This window comes from Pomacea canaliculata, linkage group LG11 (assembly GCF_003073045.1).
Source record: "Pomacea canaliculata isolate SZHN2017 linkage group LG11, ASM307304v1, whole genome shotgun sequence".
Lineage (NCBI taxonomy): Eukaryota > Metazoa > Mollusca > Gastropoda > Architaenioglossa > Ampullariidae > Pomacea > Pomacea canaliculata.
Window position 1 is genome coordinate 364,197 of NC_037600.1, and position 22,970 is coordinate 387,166.

The following is a 22,970-nucleotide window of genomic DNA, read 5'->3' on the forward strand; positions in this document are numbered from 1 at the left end:
ACAAAAAATCTTTGAATGATTCAAATTAAAAATTTATATCATTTAATAAACTGTTAAGATTTCTGCTCTTTGTACATTGAAAAATATGTGAAACTACCGAACTTTGAGGTGCTTCCGTTTACACGTTCGGCGTATCGCCATGGCCGCCAAGCTGTACGCTACAGCTTCTGTTTTTCTTTGCTTCCTGTGTGTGTCTGTCTCTGCTGATAAAGAGGTGAATGCTTCTTACGTACAGTAACTTTTAATGCCTGCAAACCAAGAAAAGTGGTGAAAGCATTCTTACAAACCAAGTATCAGTAGTTGCTGTGCCATTTAGTGTCGTTAACGTCAAAATAAAGTGTATATAATTATATATACAGATCTTTAGTATAGTTTTGAGTTAACCGCGCCAAGCTAAGTTGTCAGTGTGGGGGCATTTGTAGACTTGTTTTTATATTTAAGATGACAACTTGGGGGAGGGGGGATGCGCTGGCCAGGGAAAGTGACAAATCATCCTCAAAGTGGATTGATGAATAACGGTGTTGACTATTCTGCTAACTGGCAGGGACCAACAATTGTAACCGAAGGAAAAGTAAAATACCAGAGGTAATATACAAAGGAAATAAAGGCTTATCACATGTGGCAGTGATGTAACAACAGCTTAATTACCAAGCAAATGTGACCAATTGGTTTCTCTGCATGTGGCATCTGTTTACAGGGTTGGCTGCCTTGCAGTGATATAGCCTTCGTTGCAGGCTCGGTGCCAAACATCAATCTTTCCCATCCCCCAAACCCACCACCAATTGGCAAGGATGGGATGGGAGAGAGGTTATAATTTGATTCCAAGATTTTGTTTTCATTCTTCAAGATTCAGGTGTGAATCGTAGCGGATAATCAACAGATGGGTTTTGGAAGTTGAAATTTACATGTTAGTTTTATGTCACCAATATCTACCGATACCTGCAAAAAAAAAAAAAAATACAAACCATTCAGGTTGGTCTTTAAAACTTGGCAATATTTTTTCAGAATTTAAAACAGCTTTACACTGGGAGTGTCCATAATACTTTCAAATAGTTTGTTATGGACATTTTGGACACCATGATATACCTCTTATAACAAACTCTAATGCTAACCTTACATCTAGCATCCTTTTCTGGTGAGTAATGAGTCATAACATCCTGGCCTTTCCTAAACTAAATTTTTATACAGAATTTTTTATTTGTTACAGGAAAAGGTGGAGGAATTCTTTAAGAGTGGGCATACTAACAACTGGGCAGTGCTGGTTGATACATCAAGATTCTGGTTTAACTATCGTCATGTTGCCAATGTGCTGTCAATTTACCGCAGTGTCAAACGTCTTGGTATACCAGACAGGTATATCTCCTGAAACTTATTGATGTATGGCAAGTGAAAATGGAAATTAAAGAAGGCAAGAAGACTTCACCATTCTCCACTGTACAAGAGTTGAAAAACTTATCCTTGTATCGTCTTCTCACTCTTACATGCATGAGTGATTGTGCACACATTTTTATAGCCAGTCTTAGGGCAAAGTGCATGAAGACATAAACTTAAAATTACTTTTCAGTAAAACATCTGTCATTTGTTTTTTGCGGTTACCCACATTTGGTATTTACTACATAATTTTAATCAATGTTGTGTAAATAGGCTGTGACTTAGGTTAATAACCAGAGCAGTTAGCAACTCACCTGTATATCTGTCATATTATTGTCACTGCTGATGTGTTGCAGGATGTGTGATTATTTTGACTTGATTACAGGAGCGTAGATCCACTTGATCAACTTAAAAAAAATAGTGCCAGTCTTGCTCTGTTCTCTCAGTGATGCATTGCACTGTGGCATATGTGCAGCAGTCATATCTACCAGAATGCACCTCTTTCAGAGTACCAAGAATTGTCGATCACTTTAGAACTAGTTTTTAAGTATGTAGCTATTGTTAACTTATATAAAACATCAGTGAATGAGATGAATAATCATTTTTTTTTTCAGCCACATCATTCTGATGATAGCAGATGACATGGCATGTAATCCTCGTAATCCACGACCAGGTGAATTGGCCATCAGGCTTTTTCTTCACTTTAGCCAGATATCGGTATTTTACTCGTCATTCTTTGCACCTCCTAGTCGATCCAGCACAAACATGGTGTAATATATAAATGGCTAGCTTAATATCATGATACAGAATACAGTAAACTAACAAAGGGAGGATAAGTCACTCAGATGGGGTACCCATCTTAAAAGTAAATAAATTGGCCTATTAAAGACAAAAATTACTGAAACTGGTGTTGATCAAGGTCTTACGGGTCAGGAAAAACTTTAAAAAGTCAGTATTTTGAAAAATGATTTCCAGTCCTGTAAAAGTCAGTATTTGAAGAAATATATTGCTAATTTGTTTTTCTGAGCTAGTGAGATGTCTGCAGAATAACTTTCTCTGCTGATTTGACTGTCGCTATTTGCACTGGCATCGTCGTCATCTTACAATGTTGACAAAGTAGATTTCAACAAGCTGTGGCTTACAGATTAAAAATAAATACTTTTTGGCAGTGGCTTCAAGAAGTGAAAGACAACAAACCCAGATATAAATGTGATGTTTGTGGCAAGGAAAGGAAACCTTCGAACATGGGTGTAGATGCCATTCATAGTCACATGGAAAGTAGTAGACACAAAAGACGCCTTCTGTCAGAAAAAATCATTGTCGACGACAACTATAACTAACTTTTTTCCAATTCTGCCAAGGTAGTAGACAAATACAAATCATTTACATTTTAAAAATTGCTGTTTTCCAAAATATAATAATAAATGCAAAATTTGTAAAGTGCACACACTCCTAAGGAGCATGCTCTTTGTGCCTAAGAATAAGAACAAAACATGGACAGCACACAAGGGACGAAAAAACAAATAACATATGAACTATAAAAGAATAAACAACAGTACTAACGAAGAATAAAATCAAATACAGAAAACAGGAACCAAATAACAAGAACAGTAACAGTATACTTGTGGTATCAGTGTGTTGACTGAATGAATGAAGCTTATCCTGAAGAAAGGGAAAAGTCAGTATTTTGTTTTTGTCATAGTAGTACAGACTATGGTTTATGCATTGGTCATGAAAATGAGTGTTCATGCAGTTGTTATATATTTTGCAGCTACTGTCTTCAACAATGCTAATCAGCAGATCAATGTCTATGGAGATGATGTTGAAGTTGATTACCGAGGATATGAGGTGAATGGACATTTTCATTATCATACAGTGTACCTTAGCTCCCCCCCCCAACAACAGGTGCCAGTCAAGGGACGACTGACTGTACCTTAACTTTCTCAGTTTTTGGTGGTATTTGCATTCATTCCTGTGGTGTTTGTATCCACAGAAAACAAGACCATATGAGCCAATCTTAAAGGGATACTAAAGGGAAAATAAAAGTGCTTAGAATCGCGTAAAGAGTAGGATAAATTTGAATCTCGTCTATTTATATGTGTGTTCATGTGGAAAAAGTTGAAGGTTTTTAGTAGAATGTTGTGTTTAATAAGAGAAATGACACGGACTCTTTCGCTTGCTTCGACGTAGTCTCGTTCTCTGTCACATGACCCTCTGACGTTTCAGTAGGATTGTTTACCTGTGAGACCAAACCATGACTGGAGAATGTGCTACACCCGATTGCCACGAAAAGGTGGGAAAAGATTCGACATTGTCTTTTCATCATTTTCCGAAAGACAGATCGAGCCTTACAAAAAGAGTGGGTCGTACGAATAACAAGGCTCGATCCCACACGTTTGGGAGCCCAGAGAGTGGGACATTTTGTTGACGAGTGCTTTACTAGCCGGACAAATGTCCAAACAGTTAGGTTTGGCCTTCAAGGCACAGCTTCTGCCAGATGCAATTCCGACAATTTTTGAACATAATTAAATTGCTCGAAAAAGAAAGATCTATCTGACAGACGAGTTTCACTTGCCAAACGACTACAGCATAAACAGGTCAGTGTCAGTGCTACTGTTACTGTGTTTACAAAATGCACTATTCATTATTGGTAGATAACATTACAATATACATCTACTAAAAATACATAATAATAAACGTGTTATGTGGTACTTATAATAAACGGGTTTCAATAGGTAAAAATTCATAGTACATGCATAATAAATGAAAAATGTCAGCATCAAACTGCAAGTGTAAAAGAAATAATTGTTGAAATCCTGGCACTTGTTACATTATTTTTTAAAATCATTGTTTGCTTTTTATAAAATGAAATATTTTTAAATTCATATTTTTGAAAAGACAGCCTATTTGTTTATGAAATCTAAAAACAATAAAATACACGTGAAAGGTATTTCCTACATAGGAGCTTATCAACAATAGTAGTGAAATCTATGTGCGGAAGTTAGAATTGATATTTCAACATTTGAAAATTAGAGTAAGATAAATGATTGTATTTTATGTTGGATACTGTAAAGAATTAAAAATAATAATAGCTTGATCACATGATATAATTATAAATGTTTTATTACTGTTTTAATGTTTTGTGAAAAAAATTTTATGTTCAGACTATGACAATTCAGTTACAACAAACAGTTCAACTGTGCTTAAATAAAGAGGTTCAGACAGACCCAGACCTCCGCTCCAATCCTGAAAAGTAATGGCCACTTTTCAAATCTTTTTTATTACACATCTCTTTTATCTAAAATTGGCTTGAATTCCACAAACTGTTTCAGATATTTTCTTCTTATAAGGATATTCAAGGCCAAAAATATGTGCAGTTTTAAACACTTAGATAAAAAAATAATTTTATTTAGCTTTGTAAAATTTTCCTGTGGATAATTTTTTTTCATAATGAAATGAAAAAGAAGGAAATTGTGTCTATAAATGTCTGCTAGGTGTGATCCTGATATTGATATGGGGAGTCAGAAAATGAAAACGACACCTCAGAGTGGAATAATTTATATTGCAGTTACTAACAAACAGTCAGTACCTGATAGTTCATATCAGAAACATGCTAGCACAAGAATTTAAGCTGATATTTAGCTATAAAAATGATTTATGGTTTTAACTATGATTTTAGTCTCAATATTTGTCTCTAGGAATTCTCAGAAAGATGAACTGGACACAAATCCCATCCTGGAAGGAAAACTTATCATTCACAAAAAGAAGTTGGAGGAGCTGCTGAGTGTCTGCAGGCAGTGCAGCAACCCCTCTACTATCTCAACTATAGACGAGTGTCGCACAGAAGTCAAATTTATAACCATATGCCAACACAGCTCCTGTGGCCATCATTACTCTTGGACATCACAGCCCTTTTAGGCTTCCTAAATGTTCAACCTTTGACAAGTACACAAACACACATGTATCTCAAATTGTCCACTTGGTTTATTGGAATCCATAACTGTGCAAGAATTAAGAAAATTATGACAATATACATTGTTGAAACTGTTTTTAAATGCTTACAGAGCAATCAAATGAAAAATTCACATGCAGCGGAACTTGAGAAATTAAAAAGATTAAGCCACATATCTGTATATTACGTGAAAGAAAAAAATCAGTTGTCACACAGTTTTCCTTGCATTATTATTAGTTTGTAAGAAAATAAAGAATGAAAGGTACATTCAGCACCAAGTATATCAGAAATGATATTTGTAAAATAAAAATGCCAGATGCATGCAAGATTTGTTTTGGATATAAAAATGAAGTGTGTCCCATACCTGAGTTTGAACAAATAAAAAAATTTAATGTTAATAAAGGGAAGATCTTATTTTACAATTCATGTCAGATACATGAAAGTATTTTTAGACATCTGATATGAAGTGTGTCCAATAACTGGATTTGGATAAATGTAACAATTTTCATGCTGTATAGGGAATATTTTCTTGACAGTCCACTTTTAAGCTTTTACTCTACATTTTTTTATGCTTCAACATTTTGTTTAAGATTTTTCTTTAAAGTGCTTTTCTTGCATTCATGCTTTTAATTTAACATTGTTCAGACTAAACTTTGCCTATAAATAAAAAAATGCTGGTACCTTGATTGAAATATCACTCACTTGTATGGTTCTGTTTGCATATAGTCTTCTCGCCATCTTTTTATATTAATCTGCTTTATTAGCATTATGGTGGAATTCATAACAAACCTGAAAGAGCCACTTATAAAGTCATTACGTATTCAGAGCATTTCTCTCAAAAATCTATAACGTAAGCATTTATATATGGTTTGCCTGCTACATGGCTAAAGCACCAGTAAGACAATAAGAAATAGCTTTCATGGCTGGTAATGCACATCTGGTCCTCCTCTAAATTATTTTCAATTTCTACATGGAAATGGCAATATTTTTTTTCTTCATCTTTTTGTTGTGGCCATTCCTCACAATGCTCACATATGCACCAGTCTGAAACTGATAAATGAATCTATGTACACACACATTAAAATAACAAACTTATAAGTTAAAAGCACAGGCATTATAACATATAAAGCAAACATCTCTGCTTGAATTTTATGCATCGTTGTTATAAAGTAAGTCATTAGTCGAATTATTCAAACTATATCCCCCAAAAAGGCTGCGAATATTGTCTGTTTAGAATATTTAAATACAGATATTTCAAAATATTAATTTTTGAAACTATCCTTAGGAAAGTTCACTTTAAATTACATGTATCATAAACTGAAAATTATCATATACAATGTGAATATACCGGTGTGTGTGAGGAAATAACTAGCACGCCAAATGTAATTTTATTTTTTAAATACACTACGAAGTGAATTCATCAACAACAATGCCCAGTGTAAAGAGTTCGAGTGCAATATGTTTATTAATTTAAAGTTCTTGAAGGTAAAGCATGCGTTCACGTTCTGTTCCCGTGCACACAGTATGACTTACTTCTATAGTCCTATCTGCTTTGTTCTTTTACTGCTGCAACATTTTCCTCCTCCCCCGAGGATGTGCAGTCGATTGTGAGCTGATGCAAGTGGTTCAAATTGATAAAATTGAACATTACTCATGGCCATTTTGATTGTTAATGATTTTGGATATCACAAATCCAACTAAGAGACACCACCGATCACAATCCTCGCAATGACCACAGACACTTCCTGTCCACTTCTGACATCACAAGAGGATTCGTCTGCTTGACCATCTCGGGAAGCTATCGTGGTTACTCGGCGGAAGGACACAAGGGTCGATTTCACTGGGTTTTTTTTTTATTCTTATAAACATCCGCAACCGAAATAGTGCTAATAAGTGGTAATTAAGTGAGAGACGAATCCTTTATTTCTCCTGTATTGCTCTCGTGCTCTGTAATTGTAACTAAATATATTTTTGAAACGGTTGACCGTCGCCACAGCCTTATCACAACCCTTGAGTATCCCTTTAATCTTATGTTCTGCTGTTTTTTCAACACTGATAGAAGCTAAAAGGTTCTTTATTGCTGTGAAAATTTATTTTTGAATTTTTTTCTTGCTGTTTGCCTTATTTAAGATTTATATGACATTGACATGTTTGTTAATGAATGGCTACTACTAAAGATGTCCTTTTTTTTTTCCCTCTGAACAACTGTGTATAAATCTTAGTATGGACTTTACAACTTTATTCCAAGTCATTGCACATACACATTGTGGTTGAGCCCCTTCTTTTCCTGTGATATGTAATTGCACAGTATCATAGGGTTTTTAGTCTAGATACTGGCATTTTCCCCTTTGAACTAAACATGGCTTGCTTGAGCTAAACAGCATGCATATGTGACTATGGCATTACTGGCGGGAGACTTTTTTTATGTTATGCAGGTGACAGTTGAAAACTTCATTCGAGTTCTTACAGGTCGCCTGCCCCCCAGCACCCCACGCTCAAAACGCCTCCTGTCGGATGAGCGAAGCAACATACTTGTGTATATGACAGGTGTGCATTAAGTTTGCTGGGTACTCATCTGTTTGCACTGTACAGTGTTCCCTCGCTACTTCGCGGTTCATCTATCGCGGATTCACTACTTCGCGGTTTTTTTTGAGTGAAGTAGCGATCGATATTTTCGTGCTGGGAATTATCATTCTATACCATAGATACTTCAACAGGAAAAAGACGAAAAATGTAGCTATATTTGTATTTCTATTAAAATACCATGGTTATTTTGTAGATAGAAAGAAAGAAACAATTGTGTAACAGAAATCCATTGCTATGCGTAAGCGACGAGCCATGATTGTTATCTCCCATCTCGCATCAGTTTTTTTGGGTTTCTCTGAGTACAATTATAATTTTTTTTACACTAATTTGTTATTGTAGTGTATTAATACCATGATTAATATATGACTTTACACTCACATGATATTGTTTTACATGTATATATTATTATTGCATGTATGTCCCTACTTCGCGGAAATTCGTTTATCGCGGCTGATCATAGCACCTATCCCCCGCGATAAACGAGGGAACACTGTAACTGGTACTTTTTTTTTTTTTGTTGGTTCTTTTACAAAGTGAGATTTTTTTTTTTTATGATTTACACCAGCAAAAATAAACATAACAATGAAGGTGGGTCTTAAACAAGACATAAACATTTCCCATGCCATTGAGCATACATCTATTACAATATCAGCTACCACTGACATTCCCTAGAGACTACACATCCTAATCCCTACTAATTTCACCATATAAAAAAAAGCAACAACAAAAAAAAAAACAAAAAACATAACATCAGTTTTACACAATTCTTAAATTTATATACCTTTTAGAGGAAAAAAGTTATTATTACAGTGCTATATATGTGGTTCCATCATTGACTGAACCTATGACGTCACACCCACCTGTATTTCACAAATAAGAAAAATTTTTTTTTTCTTTTTAAATATATGATATGTATTGTCTATTTATCATTTGTACATAGCAATAGAGATAGAAGCAGAATAGAATAGAATATGTGTGTGAGTGAGGGTGTGAGTGCATATGTGTATGTGTTTAAAACATGTCAATTTGGCATCATGCACAATCTATACCATAAGTGTAATCTACTAAGGAGAAAGGGGAATAATTGCATAATTTGATAAAAAAAACATCAATAGCACCTAGTAACACAAGTTTCGAAATAGCAATGCTTTGTCTTGACAAATATAAGGACAAGAAATGAAAGTAGACAAATATTCTGAAATCTTAATACAAACTTACACGTGATCCTCATCATACGAATAATCACTTGCACCGTCATGCTTGAAATATGTTTACAAATAAAGCAATGGAAATGATGATAATGATGCTATGAAAACTTACATAAAAGGTAATGATCTTGACTTATTGTAATGTACATGTGTTTAGAAGATTAAATAACAAATACTAAATTAATAGACATTAAATAGTATTACACATTTTGCACATTAAAAAAAACAAAACTATGGATTGTCACAAAACACAAACACAAAAGAGAAAAAAAAAATAGGAGGAAGAGGAATGTGGAAAAGAACAGGATTCGCAGGCTCCTCATTAGACCACAATGTAAATGCATTCTCACTTTTTAAAAAAAAATGCAGACAGAAACATTCAATGTGTGAAGAGAAGCTGCTTATATGGTATCCATTTTAGTGAAAAACATTCTGGCTTACTATTTATTGTGTAGTAATATTTTTCTACATGATATCTTTTCTTTATTTCCAATACAAATGAGTTCACACTTAAATGAATATTGAAACATTTGCACCGGTAAATATAAAACTTTGCCATAATTAGAATAAGGCTGAATATCTTATCTGTCATAAGCTCATTTTGGACTCCAAATAGTATTAGCTGTTTCTTTACTTCTATCTGTTCACAATGAGCACATTTTTTTTTAACTTAGTAAAGAGATCCTTCCAAAATTTTTTAACAATAATACAATCAAAAAACAAGTGTTCTATAGATTCCCTTGACTGATTGCAGAAGGTGCAAAGATCTGAATCTCTTAGTTTTATTTGATATAATAGTGTGTTTGTAGCTAAAACACGATGCAGAATATGATATTGAAACCACTGAAGTTTTGTATCCATTGTAACAATAAAAGGGTGAGCAAATATTTGTCCCCACTGAAGGTCTGGAAAAACTTTTTCCCATTTTCTAATGCATGTCTGTGAACATAACAGTTTATTATATATACCTTTTGTGCCTTTTTTATGCTTGATTATGGCTAACAGTGGTGCATAGCATGTAGTATTTCTGTCTGATTGTTTCCATAAGTGACCAATCTTTCTTTTATATTTGACAATATAACTGGTACTTATTCGATGGGAAATAGCTGACATCTGTCCTTATGTACAATAGCTGTCCATGGACACTGTGGAGTAAAATGAAATGACTTGCTGTGTTTAAGGACATGGAGGGGACGGCTTTCTCAAGTTCCAGGATGCAGAAGAAGTATCAAACGTAGAGCTTGCAGATGCATTTGAGCAGATGTGGGAAAAGGGAAGGTATGGTTGGTAGACAGTATAGACTACCTTTAATTTTGTTTCTTGTTCAGTCTGAATAATTTCTTTCATTTTATCAGGAAATTTTCAGCTTTGAGATTCAAGACGAGACGCTTTCCCTATATTGTTTAAAGTATAGAGATTCATTGCACAATCTTTTAATTATAAATATTTTGCAAAATTTAACTTTGCTGAAGCAAATTTTGTACTGTTGAATTCTAGTTTTTGTACCAGATTCTAGATGCTCTGTATTATCATATTTAATATGTTGTAGTCAGAATTTATTAATAACAAGTCATGCTAAATGAAAACTACAGCTGGATCTTGTATCACCTAACCCACTTTTCCCTTAAAAAAAATGCTGAAACACATTCATATCGATAAAAGATATCAGTACAATATAAAAAATGGTAATCAGCAGTACTTTATAATTAACAACTCAATAAATATAATCTGAGATTATTTAGGCAAATTACATACCTTGCTGTGGCCAAGCAATGCAGTTTGCCAGAATTGATGCTACTTTAGTGTATTTTGTATGTAGAGCAAAACAAACGCTATCGCTCAAAATATGCAAGAGTGGCAGACCTCAAGCAGCATGTGCTCCCCTCAACAACAGGTGCCAGACAAAGGATAACTTACTGACAGAGTGTATTTCTGGATAGATTGTATTTATTGTTTATTCCTTGTTACTCCTCTTGGAGCATAGGGCCATAGCATAGATTGTAGAGGAGGGGATATGGTAAGACTAATGTTTACAATACCTATATTTTGACTTTTAGTATTATAGACTCACCTTTTCTATTTTCTTAGCACGCATCACCCAAAATGATTTCTCTATGATATAGCCTTAGTTGCTGGCACGGCTATGAACAACCAACAAAACCCAAAATGACTAAATAAAATAATAGTGCATGGGAATGGATTGGCTACAGTCATTTGATCAGGAATTATGATATGAAGGTTTATTTGTATTGGTTTTCTTTCATTTCAATGGGCTTAGTTCATGGTAAACATTAAAATTTTGTATTGATTTAGGGTGTATGTTTGTTATGTCTCTATAGGTACCATGAGTTGCTGTTCATGATTGATACATGTCAAGCAGAGTCTATGCACCAAAAGTTCTATTCTCCAAATATCTTGGCTGTTGCCAGTAGTCGTGTAGGCGAAGATTCCTTGTCGGTAAGAATTTTAGTGATTGGTTTCACTGATAAGGAGTTCAAAGCTAGAAGTACTAATATCATTGCTCTCTATTACTGACTAGCATTTGATCCTTCAGGTTCTCTCATAATCTGGGGGTGAGAAGTTGGCAGAGTAGTGATGAGAAGATATCATCACGCTTATTGAACTTCTAGATTTACTTGCAGTTTTTTGTTACGGGCATGATCTGTCAGGGTACACTGTCTCAGTAGTGAAAGGGCTGACAAGGTTTACAAAGGTTAGAGCTATATTCTACTGCTATTAGCGGACAGCTCAACTTGTTCCAGCTTCAATATAATTTTCATCAGACAAGTTTTTACTTCTGATATTTTTTTTGCTATATGAGTTAGTTATTACTCCTCATAGAGTTTCTTTAATTCTGCTTTATTCTATTTTTCTAGTAACGTTATTATTTTGTAGATGTCTTTCCTTTTGCAGCTAGAACATATTGTCTACATCACTAGTAGCATATTCCTTTTAGACAGGCATAAAACACAGTCAACAATTCTTTTAGGCATTCTGCTACATACTTTTCTTTGCTGCTGCCTTGTATATGATTGTTTTTCAAACCTCAAGAGTTGTAGAGAGAAGGCCTACTGTCCCACTGAATGAGAAAATTCTGATTCTTCATAACAGCACCATGTTGACCCAGCACTTGGGGTGTACGTTATAGACCGCTACACATATCATGCCTTGGAGTTTCTGGAAGGTGTTAAGCCAGGCAGCAAGAAAACCGTGGGTCAATTTGTGAGTAGTTGAGCTTTTGTTGCTTGGCTTTCCTCAGATTGTCTGATTCTGGCTAGATGTGGAGAGGAGGGTGAAGTTGTGATCATCATGAGCAAGGAAATCCTGCTAGGTTTAATTTTAAACCAAGTTAAGAACCAAATGAACATTCAGAACAGTTCAAATAAAAGACATACTGAACTAGCTGTTTGCATTACTTTTAAAAAACCCAAACTGGTATGCATTTTTAAGATCAGTTCTCATTAGACTGGGAGCTAGTGAGCTATAAGCTAGACTTTTGCCCACACTGCTTGGAGCAAACAAATTACACCGACATACCTGGTCTTAAAAATAATTATGTAGGTGTATAGAAATACAAGAAACAATCTTTTTATATATCCACAATTTACTAGCCATTTTGGAACTTAAATTTTAAATAAATTGTTTTCATTTAAATTGTTCTGTATTTACAGTAAGAAGTGGCACAAATCTTTCCAAGAAGCATCAGTGACCAACTTTAGTAAACTCACAAGGGCAGTTTTGGCAGGAATACAGTGCAATAGGAATAAAATTATCATATTTATGTAATCTTTGTGAAATAATGTAACTGTTTATTATCATATTTACTTAATCTTTGTGGAATAAGGTAACTGTTTATGGAAAAATTTTTGCTTAAGTTCTTGTTTGAGCATGAATTTTTAATGTGTTCAGCTAAAAGTTTGCCCACGTCATCAGTGCATATCAACTGTAAGTGTACGCAAAGACCTATTCCAAAGGGACCCTGAGAAGGTACTGTTAACAGACTTTTTTGGGAGTGTACGTAACGTGGAGCTGACCACAAATACCATTCATCTTCACAATTTGACCCTGTCAGAGAACACACATCATTGCAGGTGTCTTGGTTTTGTTTTCTTTGGTAGAGTTGTAATGATGTTTTTGTTACACTATGCACCTTACCTACCCCAATTTTACATCTTAGTTATTGTACATGTGATTTATGTGCACATAAATGGTGCATTTATTGTTCATTAAGTTGGATACGTGATTGTTTTGAAAACGTCATACAAGATCATTAGAATGGAGGTGTGACCTTCTTGCTTAATGACTGGAGTAGTAGAGAGTTATAGTGATGGTGTTATTTCCTCACTTGATCAACAAAATGTGGTTTGTTTGTTTTTTTTGCAGCAAAAATACCTGTAGTAAACTGCGGTCACAGGGAAGAACACTGGGGTACGCTGATCAGTTTCCGCTACCACTTTAACACCAAGATTATGTACTCCCCTTTATTCCATCATAATATTTCTTTCATTCATTGTGAAACTAAATGATGTATGTTGGTGCTGTGTGGCGTGTACCTGTAGCAGATCTGCTGTCCTACCTCCAACACTCAGTTGCAGCACTCCTACTGAAAATGCTGTTATCTTAACATTTTCTGAACTGTAATGGCACAAACATTAATTTTCAGTCCATTGTCAAAAATGGCATAATACCTGTAAAATAATGAGCTCAATTTTCACAGAACCCGGGTTCTCCTTAAAACTTGAAAGTTAAGAAAGAAAACCTGAATAACTAGAATTTTATGATGCAAACGCAGCTAGAATACTCTCTGTGTAATTGCCAAGAAAGCAATCAGATGTGGTAAGGCCATCAGCGTTTCAGTCTTTGATCATTCATTCTTGATCAAAATGCACTTCAAAAGGTGCAAATCACACAGATATGAATATTGTCCATCGTCTAGAAATTATTATGTAACATTTGATCTAGATCAGCTTATTCTGAGACTGTATATTGAACACATTTGTGTTGTGTATACACTATTTTAGATATACAGTAGATTTTTTACTCTGCCAACATTTGTGACATGAATTTCATGCATTTGCACCAGTTTTATGTGACAGTGTAAAATCCATATCTTCATTCCTTCAACTCACACAAACATCCTTTTTGCTAATTTAAAAAAAAGTACTGCCAAAAATATAACGCAGTTCTGATTATAACTATTCTTTTTAAAATCATGTTTGTGTAGTAATAAATCAACTTCTTTGTGTGCATGCTTGCAGACATGTACCAGAGAAAGCTTAGAAATGTTTTATTGTTGGTAAATCTTCATTACAAAATGTATGATGTGTAAAAAAAAAAATTGGAATTTTTTGCATTACTGACAGATTTTTAAGTGAAAAAGTTTTGTACCCATGCTGTCATTTTTAGAATAAGCAATAATTATAATTGATTTATATAGTGCATCTTCTTCAGGCTATATATACTTTAGAAAATAGAAAATACCACCTTTGTGAAATATAATCTAGAAAATATGATTGTATTTCCATTTTATTCCCATTAATCAGTCTTTCAGGACACAGGAAATTTATCAAGAAGATAAGGCAAACACATCAGCTGAAGGTGCCAAATGATTATTTTCTTCACATTTTCTTAAGACTAAATTTCTAAAGCTTACCATAAAGTCCATATCACTCATCTGTCTTAAAGGGATACTCAAGGCTTGTGATAAGGCTGTGGCGATGGTTAACGTTTCAAAAATATATTTAGTTACAATTACAGAGCACGAGAGCTATACAGGAGAAATAAAGGATTCGTTTCTCACTTAATTACCACTTAATAGCACTATAGACGTTTATAAAAATCGAAAAAACCCAGTGAAATCGACCATTGTGTCCTTCCACCGAGTAACCGCAATAGCTTCCCGACATCAAGCAGACGGGTCTGGGTGTGACGTCAGTCACAGATGGACAGCAAGTGTCGGTGATCATTGCTAGGGTTTGAACTCGTGATCGGTGGTGTCTCGTGAGTTAATTTAGGTTTAAAATTAAACTTTTCAAAGCACAGTTTAAAAATTATAGAAAACAGTCTGTTTCACTTGGTAAGCAGTCTTGGTCATATGTCATAAGGTCACGTGACGGAGAGCGAGACTTCGTCTAAGTAAAACGAAAGAGTCCCGTGTAATTTCTCTAATTAAATACAACATGCAACAAAACCTTCAACTTTTTCCATATGAACAGATGAGATTCAAGTGGATCCTACTCCTTACGAGATTCTAAGCAGTTTTATTTTGCCTTTAGAATCCCTTTAAATGTACATATTTATATATAAAAGTTAACAGTCAAAGAATTTTGGTGGCAGATGTTTTCTCCTCCCAGACTGCAGCTGTTGCTTTGCTCATATATTTATTATGTAGTTGGGGGGCAGGGGTCTTACATAGCATAAAATCGTTTAGGGTTGGCCGGTCTGCTGCTGTATTGAACAATTTAAGTGAGCTGAGCTGGAGTTATTGTTGCATTCTAATTTCTATGTTCATCAGTGAAGAGGTTAATATTTGTACATAAATATACAAAGAAGTATTAGCTTATAAAATTTGTTTTTGGATGAACAGATCTGATGTTTTTTTTTTTTGGAAGCAGAGTATGTTTTTCCACAACACAACCAGAAACATACCAGTAATATTGGTTGTTCTGGTGGGAGGTCAGGAGGAAGATGTATGTTTCGTGTGTGCATGTGTGGGGAGGTTAGAAGAAGAATTGGTATCTCATATTGAGGTCAGATTCCGATGCTTTGCAGACCTTTTGCCACTTGCATGGTGACTCTAAACTGACCAAGTGTAATCTCAGGTGAGGGGCACATAAACAGAGTTGAAAGCAATCCACAGCAACAGGAAAAGATAACTATGAAAAAGAAATGCCCACCAATGAAAATCGTCTTTGTGCTCTGTGGTTCCTAAATTGCCAGTGGTGAACACTTTCTTTCTGTACTTGTGTTAAATATTTACTGATCCCACATCTTTCCATATAGCTGACTGGATGAGAGTGAAAACATTTATGGATGTACTTATTACATTTGCACAAATACAAAATATGAAGTTTTCTCCTTGTTCTGCATGCAGAAGACTGTGTGCCTGTGTCCATATTTCCATTTACAATTATTTGAAGACACGTAAGAAGGAGTTAAAAAACAGTATTAGAGTGGAGTTGGCTGTTAGTAACTTCTGTAAACATCTATACAAACTACAGTCCATTTTTTTAAATCATTGGCCACATATCTGCTGTCATTTTAATATACTGATGTATTATAATTTGATTTTTATAATCTACATTTATAGTAATAGATGCAGAAAATGGGGTCATTCACATACTAAAGCCTAACACTGTATCTTGAGTGTGCTATATAAAGGTAAGCTCATAGCTACAATTCATGTGCAGACTGCTTAATATCACTGAAAAAAACAACCAAGTCTCATTCATCCAAGTGTCTGCAAATTGCTCTTCTGGAGACAAACCTAAAAAAAAATTAACAAAATTCATCATCTCTTATAAAAGTTCACACTTCTGGCAGTTGGAATTTCTAAAATTTTCTTTTTTCAAACTAAGTGTACTATGAAAAATGCTTAATTTGACAGCTAACGAATAGTACTGTACAACTTAGCTTTGGGACAATTTAACTCGGGACGCTATGGCATGATATATTTTACAAACTGAATAAAGGGACTAGAATTTGTGGGGAAGGGGGTCGTATGTGTGTGTTGGTGGTGGTGGGGGAAACTGGTGTTTTACGCCGAATCAGCGACGAATGCAAGCCCTGTAAACAGATGCCACATGCAAAGAAACAACAGTGTGCCCGAGACGAGAGGCGAACCCACGACCACCAACCCTCACTGTATTGATGACATGACAGGCGCTAACCGTTGCACCACCGGACTAACCCCCTCCCCCACCCTCGTCGTGATGGTGGGAGGAGATTTAGGTTTCAGTCAGGTGTATGACATGTCATAACAACCATGCCAGTTTCAGTCAGGTGTATGACATGTCATAACAACCATGCCAGTTTCAGTCAGGTGTATGACATGTCATAACAACCATGCCAGTTTCAGTATGACATGTCATAACAACCATGCCAGTATGTATAATGAGCCCTCGCAAAACGAATGTCCCAAATATTACAATTTCAATATCGCGTAGTTTGATGCGCTAGCGTCACAGATGAAAACAGTAGTCTGTCATGCCAGAGACTTTAAAAAACAATTGATAGGCCTGCCGAGTTGTGATGCAAGTGCTCCATAATGAAGGATGACGAACTTGTATTAAGGAATGTCAATGTATGGAAGGATAGACTGAGGAGTCTGGCTGCATTCGTTCAGTGTTTAAGAAAAAAAAAATAAAAGGGTAAAGAACGCACCATTACGATTGCTGTGTCCACTGAAGTAGCAACAATTATCTGTAGGGAAGGCATGTGAGATTATTGTCATGTAACGACTGCCCACCCATCATGCACCGCCCAGGTGTGTTGTTGTCACGTGACCAACATGATGGCGGCTGATGCACCAGCAAGGCTTGCGACGAGTCGGCGAACGAATATTTAGGGCTTCACATTCATCCTGATGTTATGATTGCTGCATGAACATAACTTGGCAGAATCTGATATAAATGCAATGGTGCTTGTTGCATTTCCAAGGTATTATTGCACTGGTACACTAAACTGAGTCGTGTTAGTCGCCACTTGACACCAACCCAGGAACTGCAACTGGCTTGCCACTGCCATGCCAAATCTCTTCTCTTTCACATCAGTGTACGTACAGCCATTATACTTTCATTGTCCAGGCTGTTCCGTTTAATACAGTTCAGTCAAAAGAGGTTTTAATTTTAATATCTCGATTATTCGATTATAGCAATTCTTGGAAAAAGATTTCTTACAACAAAGCTGATTTCCGTTATAAGAAATGATTAGACATTGGTCGTCGACCATTTTTCCCCCCTTCCTCGATCTCATTTTTATTTCCCTTGTGTCGTCTGCTTTCACGCGCAGAGGAGTTGTATTCACGCCCATTCCGCCACTGGCACAACAAACGGGGCGACGTACATGACACAAGTATGTCACAAATGTGGTATTAAAAAGTAACCGATATTACAGTCGGATAGTCTCTAGACATTCTGAGGGCTTATTTCAGTTGAGCAAACAAATAGTGACAACAGGTATAGCAGTTACTTCATACAAAGTTGAACTGTTATAGGACATGTGGTTTTGTTGCAGATTGGACGACACAGTTTAAAAATTGTTGTGGAGAGGTTGTGCCTGCTTTGAGCTTTAACATGACATAACATTAGCTTATAGAACTCTGCTCTTTGCTCCAGCATTTGTGTCATGCACAGTGCCAGTGGCAATACAACTCCTTTGTTCCCAGTAAGAAGTTATATTTCACCACAACAGTCACTAACTGAATGGAAACTGGTGACTGGAATAGGTAGTCTATGGTTTTATGATATCAGGTTTTCAGGTAATAATTATGGGTTTCAGAACCCGTGAAGAACACATGTTTCTTTTTGTTAAGCACTGCTTTTAGGCCCTTGGTCACCCAAGGTTTGTTGTTAGGATAAAACATAAACTGCTTTGATGGACTGGTGCATTTACTCCTAACTGTGTGTTAAATGTCTGTATGAATATGTATGCCTGCCCTTGTGAGCGAAGACAAATTTCTGTCCTGGGTCTCCTCGACAGACAATAAAGTCTGTTTTTGATTTTTGATTTTTTTTATTACAGTAAAACCTCCCTATTAACACTTGCTAAAATCCACCAAAATTAGGTCATAACTAAGACAGGTGTGAGTAGGGAATTTTATCAGTCTGCTTTCATTTCACAAATTATGACTTCAAAAACTTATAAATTCAAGTTCATTTATATAAAATTTGTTTGACATTATTTCTGCAGGAAGTCTTAATGCAGGGGACATTGTCAGCCAAAAGCAGTGTTTTTTAAAATGCAGCTAATTTGTCTTAACACACAATTTCTGCACCAAACAAAGTTGTAATAGAGCTCAGTTATAAGTCATGTAGGGAAGGTAGTTATAATAGAAACAATATTTATATAAAAAATATTATTTAGCTTTTAGCTGCTGAAGACAACATGTGGATACAGGTCTAAAGCTACAGCAAGGGCTGCTTGCTGTCTGGTATGTAAAGATTTTATTTGCCTTCTACTATAGCAAAATACCTCTGAAAAAAAAAATGTTTGGGTCATATCTAACTGGTGCACCAGGGAAGGTCTTAATGAGGAAGTTTCACTGTAATAACTATATTGGGTGTTTGTATAAGTGCTGATTGAGTTTCTCTGTCATACAGCATCACTACCTCCTGCCCTGTAAATCTTGTAAAGCACATTGACATAGACATAAGTAGTTTATTCAATGGGCCATTGCCCTTTTTGAAGGGGGAGTAACATCAAAATAATACAATATTTCATACATCAGTACATGGTTACGAAAAGAAGGAAAATACATTCATAATTGCTTATTTGTCTTCAATTGTAGATTTTCTAAACTGGAAGGCATGGAGGAGAAACAATGCCAGATTTTTAACAATTTTTTCATTTGATGAGGCTAGTAGCAAACTCATTTTAAATTTATTTGGACTAGTATACCATTTTTTATGTAAGTATCTTATTCTAAAATGATGTAGGGCTTCACAACACAAAACAAAATGAACTTCATCTTCCTCACTTAATTTACATAATGGACATAAAAGGTCAAGTGAATTAAATCTTCTATATCTAAAATAATGAACAGCAATATTAGATACACCCATCCGAAATTTAGCAAGAATTGTCAACAAATAATAATCAAGGTCTAATTGTAAATATTTCTTGACAGCTCCTGAAATCCCATAAGTAGCATAAAAGGAAAATCTCTCACTACTAGTGATGTGGTCCTCCCACTCTTGCCATCTACACAAAACTTGTCGTTCTTTAAATTTGTTTATAAACATTCTTTCACATTGTACCCCTTGATTTAACCACACAAAACCAAACCCCAATGAAAATAACTTTCTTTTAATATTAGATACCCAGTTAGATTTACCTTTTGTATCTAAATCAAATAACATTTTGTAAATTTTACGGGGCAGTCTTTCATCGTTCATTCTAACTATTTTCAGCCAATATCGAACACATTTATTAACTGAGTTTATTGTAATTGGGTGTCTATGCAGTTCACCATACACTAAATCATTTGGGGTTCGGCCATCTAGCCCTAGGAAGAGTTTTAAGGCAAACAGGTGGACTTCTTCACAATAATGAGATGCCTTGTCTAATCCCCATAGTTCTGCACCATACTGCAAGATAGGTTGAACTTGGGCGTCAAAAAGTTTCAAAAATACATCTACACTTGTGTTATTATATGATCTAAGAGTTTTCATTATTAAAAGTAAGCCCTTTTTTCCTCTGTTTGCCAAATCTTGACATGCAGCCGAGAAGCTAAGCTTAGTAGTGAACAACAATCCAAGATATTTGTATACATTAACAACAGGCATTACAGTGCTGTTATAAGTCCAACGTTCTCTAGTTCCTAAAAACCCTCCTTTGCGAAAGACTACAATATTACTTTTATCTAGATTCACATTTAGGTCCAAGGTAGATGCAGCTATACTTAAGTTATTTAACTGGTTTTGCAGCCCAATCACTGTTTCAGCTATCAAGACAACATCATCTGCAAATAGTAATATAAACAGTTCTAAGTAATCTAGAGATAAGGAGGCTCCATGCTTTCCGTTCTGGATTATCTTGATTGCCATTTCATTGATAAAGAGAGAGAATAATACAGGACTACACACATCCCCTTGCTTTACCCCTTTGTACAGTTTATGTAGTCAGTTAGCTGTGCTCCACAGCTGATTCTTACTTTTACATTATTATACATGGCTTTAATAGATTTAAACAGCTTACTTGGGATCCCGTTTTTTAACAAAACGTGCCATAGTAAATGTCTGTTAACTGAGTCGAACGCTTTTTCAAAGTCAATAAATGCTACGTATAACTTACGATTGAGAGCAAACTGTTTTTGAATCAAACCCAGTAGAGTAAACATATGATCCACAGTTGAGTATCCCTTCCTAAAACCTGCTTGGTATTCCCCCACAACCTGTTTTTCATCCATCCACTCATGTAGTCTGCTGTTAATTATGAAACCATACACTTTGCTAGCTACATCACAAATGGAAATACCCCTATAGTTGTTAGGGTTATTCTTATCTCCTTTTTTAAATAAAGTTATCATTATTGACTCTGTCCATTTTTCTGGAAAAACACCCTTGTTAAATAATTCGTTGAAAAATTTATGGAAAAAATCAACTACAATAGAGCATGAATGTTTTAAGAGTTCACCAATTATCATATCTGGGCCGGCAGCTTTATTATTCTTAATTCTTCGTAGAGCATGCAATACTTCTTCTTTTGAAATTGGTCGGTCAAAAATGTTGTCGTTAACTTCTGGTGTATCATTATTAGAGCAGCCGATGTCTTTCTCAAGTAGTTTTTTGAAGTGTTGATACCAGGTATCAAGGGAAATCTTGTTGTTGTAATTACTACGCTTTGCAGACATATTATGTAGTGTGGTCCAAAACATTTGTTGGTTTTTTATGGCAGACTTTAACTTTTGTATTATTGATTCATTAAATAACTTCTTTTTTCTTTTCAGTAAGTTCTTATATTCTCTTCTTCTTTTACAATATGTATGTCTGTCATCCTCATGAAGTGTTTTTCTAAATGTTTTAAGGGCTTTCCATACTAACTGTCTTTCTTTTTTACATTCATGATCAAACCAATTGTCTGTTTCTTCTTTTTTACAAATATTGATACATTTCTCCATACACTTAGCATTTTCCTTAATACAGCCATTAAATAGGTCTAGAGCCCCATTTATATCTGTGTCTATCAATTGGATTGCCTGATTTAAACTATATATAGTCTCTTCTTTATTCATATTAGTTATAAATTTAGAGGCATTATTATTATCCCAGGCAAAGAATGTTTTTAGTGTATGTTTCTTTTTTGTTACTTCACATGACTTCCCTGTCAGTTCCCTATCTGTCATATTTAACTGCAAATTTACAGGCATATGATCAGAATCAAATCTCTGTTTAACAAACAGTGAGATAGCTTCATTATGAGTGTAAAATAGTTCTTTTGACATTAAAAAGTAATCATTAACACTATGTCCTGAATCAGCAATGTAGGTGTAGCAACCATCACGGTCGCCATGACATACACCATTCAAAATATAAAGCTCAAAAGAGGCACATAGATTAAGTAAAAGCTTCCCATACTGATTGACCACTGAGTCATGTGAAAGTCTATCTGACTTGACAGAATGGCTATCATGTACAAGTAACTCTGTGACAAAGTCAGCATCAATAGAATCATTATTGTTCAAGCACCCAGTCCGACCATTCAAATCTCCAGCTATAATAACATACATATCCCCATTTTTTATTGAGCTCACCTGTATGTGGAAAAATACACTAAATAAGTTCTTTTGTTATTATATCAGGGTATCAGTATAAGATGGGTTAAGGGCTTTTGAGATTAAAAATGTTAGTGTTATATGATGAAGAGATCAGTCTTATGATGATGCAAATGTTACTGGCTCATGCTGATGGATATTTCCAGAAGTCTTTGACACACATAGGAGATGTATGTTATTGAAATTGCATACTTTTTGTCTGTCAGCAGTGCTCCATGAAGAATGAGCATCCTTATCATTTGCCTGGATGTTTGGATCATGAGAAGGTAGGACACACAAGACCACCTCCTATAGAGAGTGCAGAGCGCTGTGCTTGTCAGCAAGACATGACATCACAGGAAGTGTTTAAGATGTAGTGACA

The 22,970-nt window shown here is 35.2% G+C and overlaps 1 protein-coding gene across 1 annotated transcript; it reads left to right on the forward strand.

The window, feature by feature from the left end:
* Nucleotides 1-88: 88 nt before the first annotated feature.
* LOC112574656 (GPI-anchor transamidase-like) lies at nt 89-14,684 on the forward strand. The gene is made up of 10 exons (XM_025255857.1): nt 89-214; nt 1,208-1,353; nt 1,986-2,044; nt 3,143-3,219; nt 7,759-7,870; nt 10,299-10,395; nt 11,457-11,574; nt 12,229-12,339; nt 13,027-13,208; nt 13,501-14,684. Exons 1-10 carry the CDS (start codon nt 140-142, stop codon nt 13,574-13,576), a joined length of 1,053 nt encoding a protein of 350 aa, XP_025111642.1. The 5' UTR covers nt 89-139; the 3' UTR covers nt 13,577-14,684.
* Nucleotides 14,685-22,970: the final 8,286 nt, after the last annotated feature.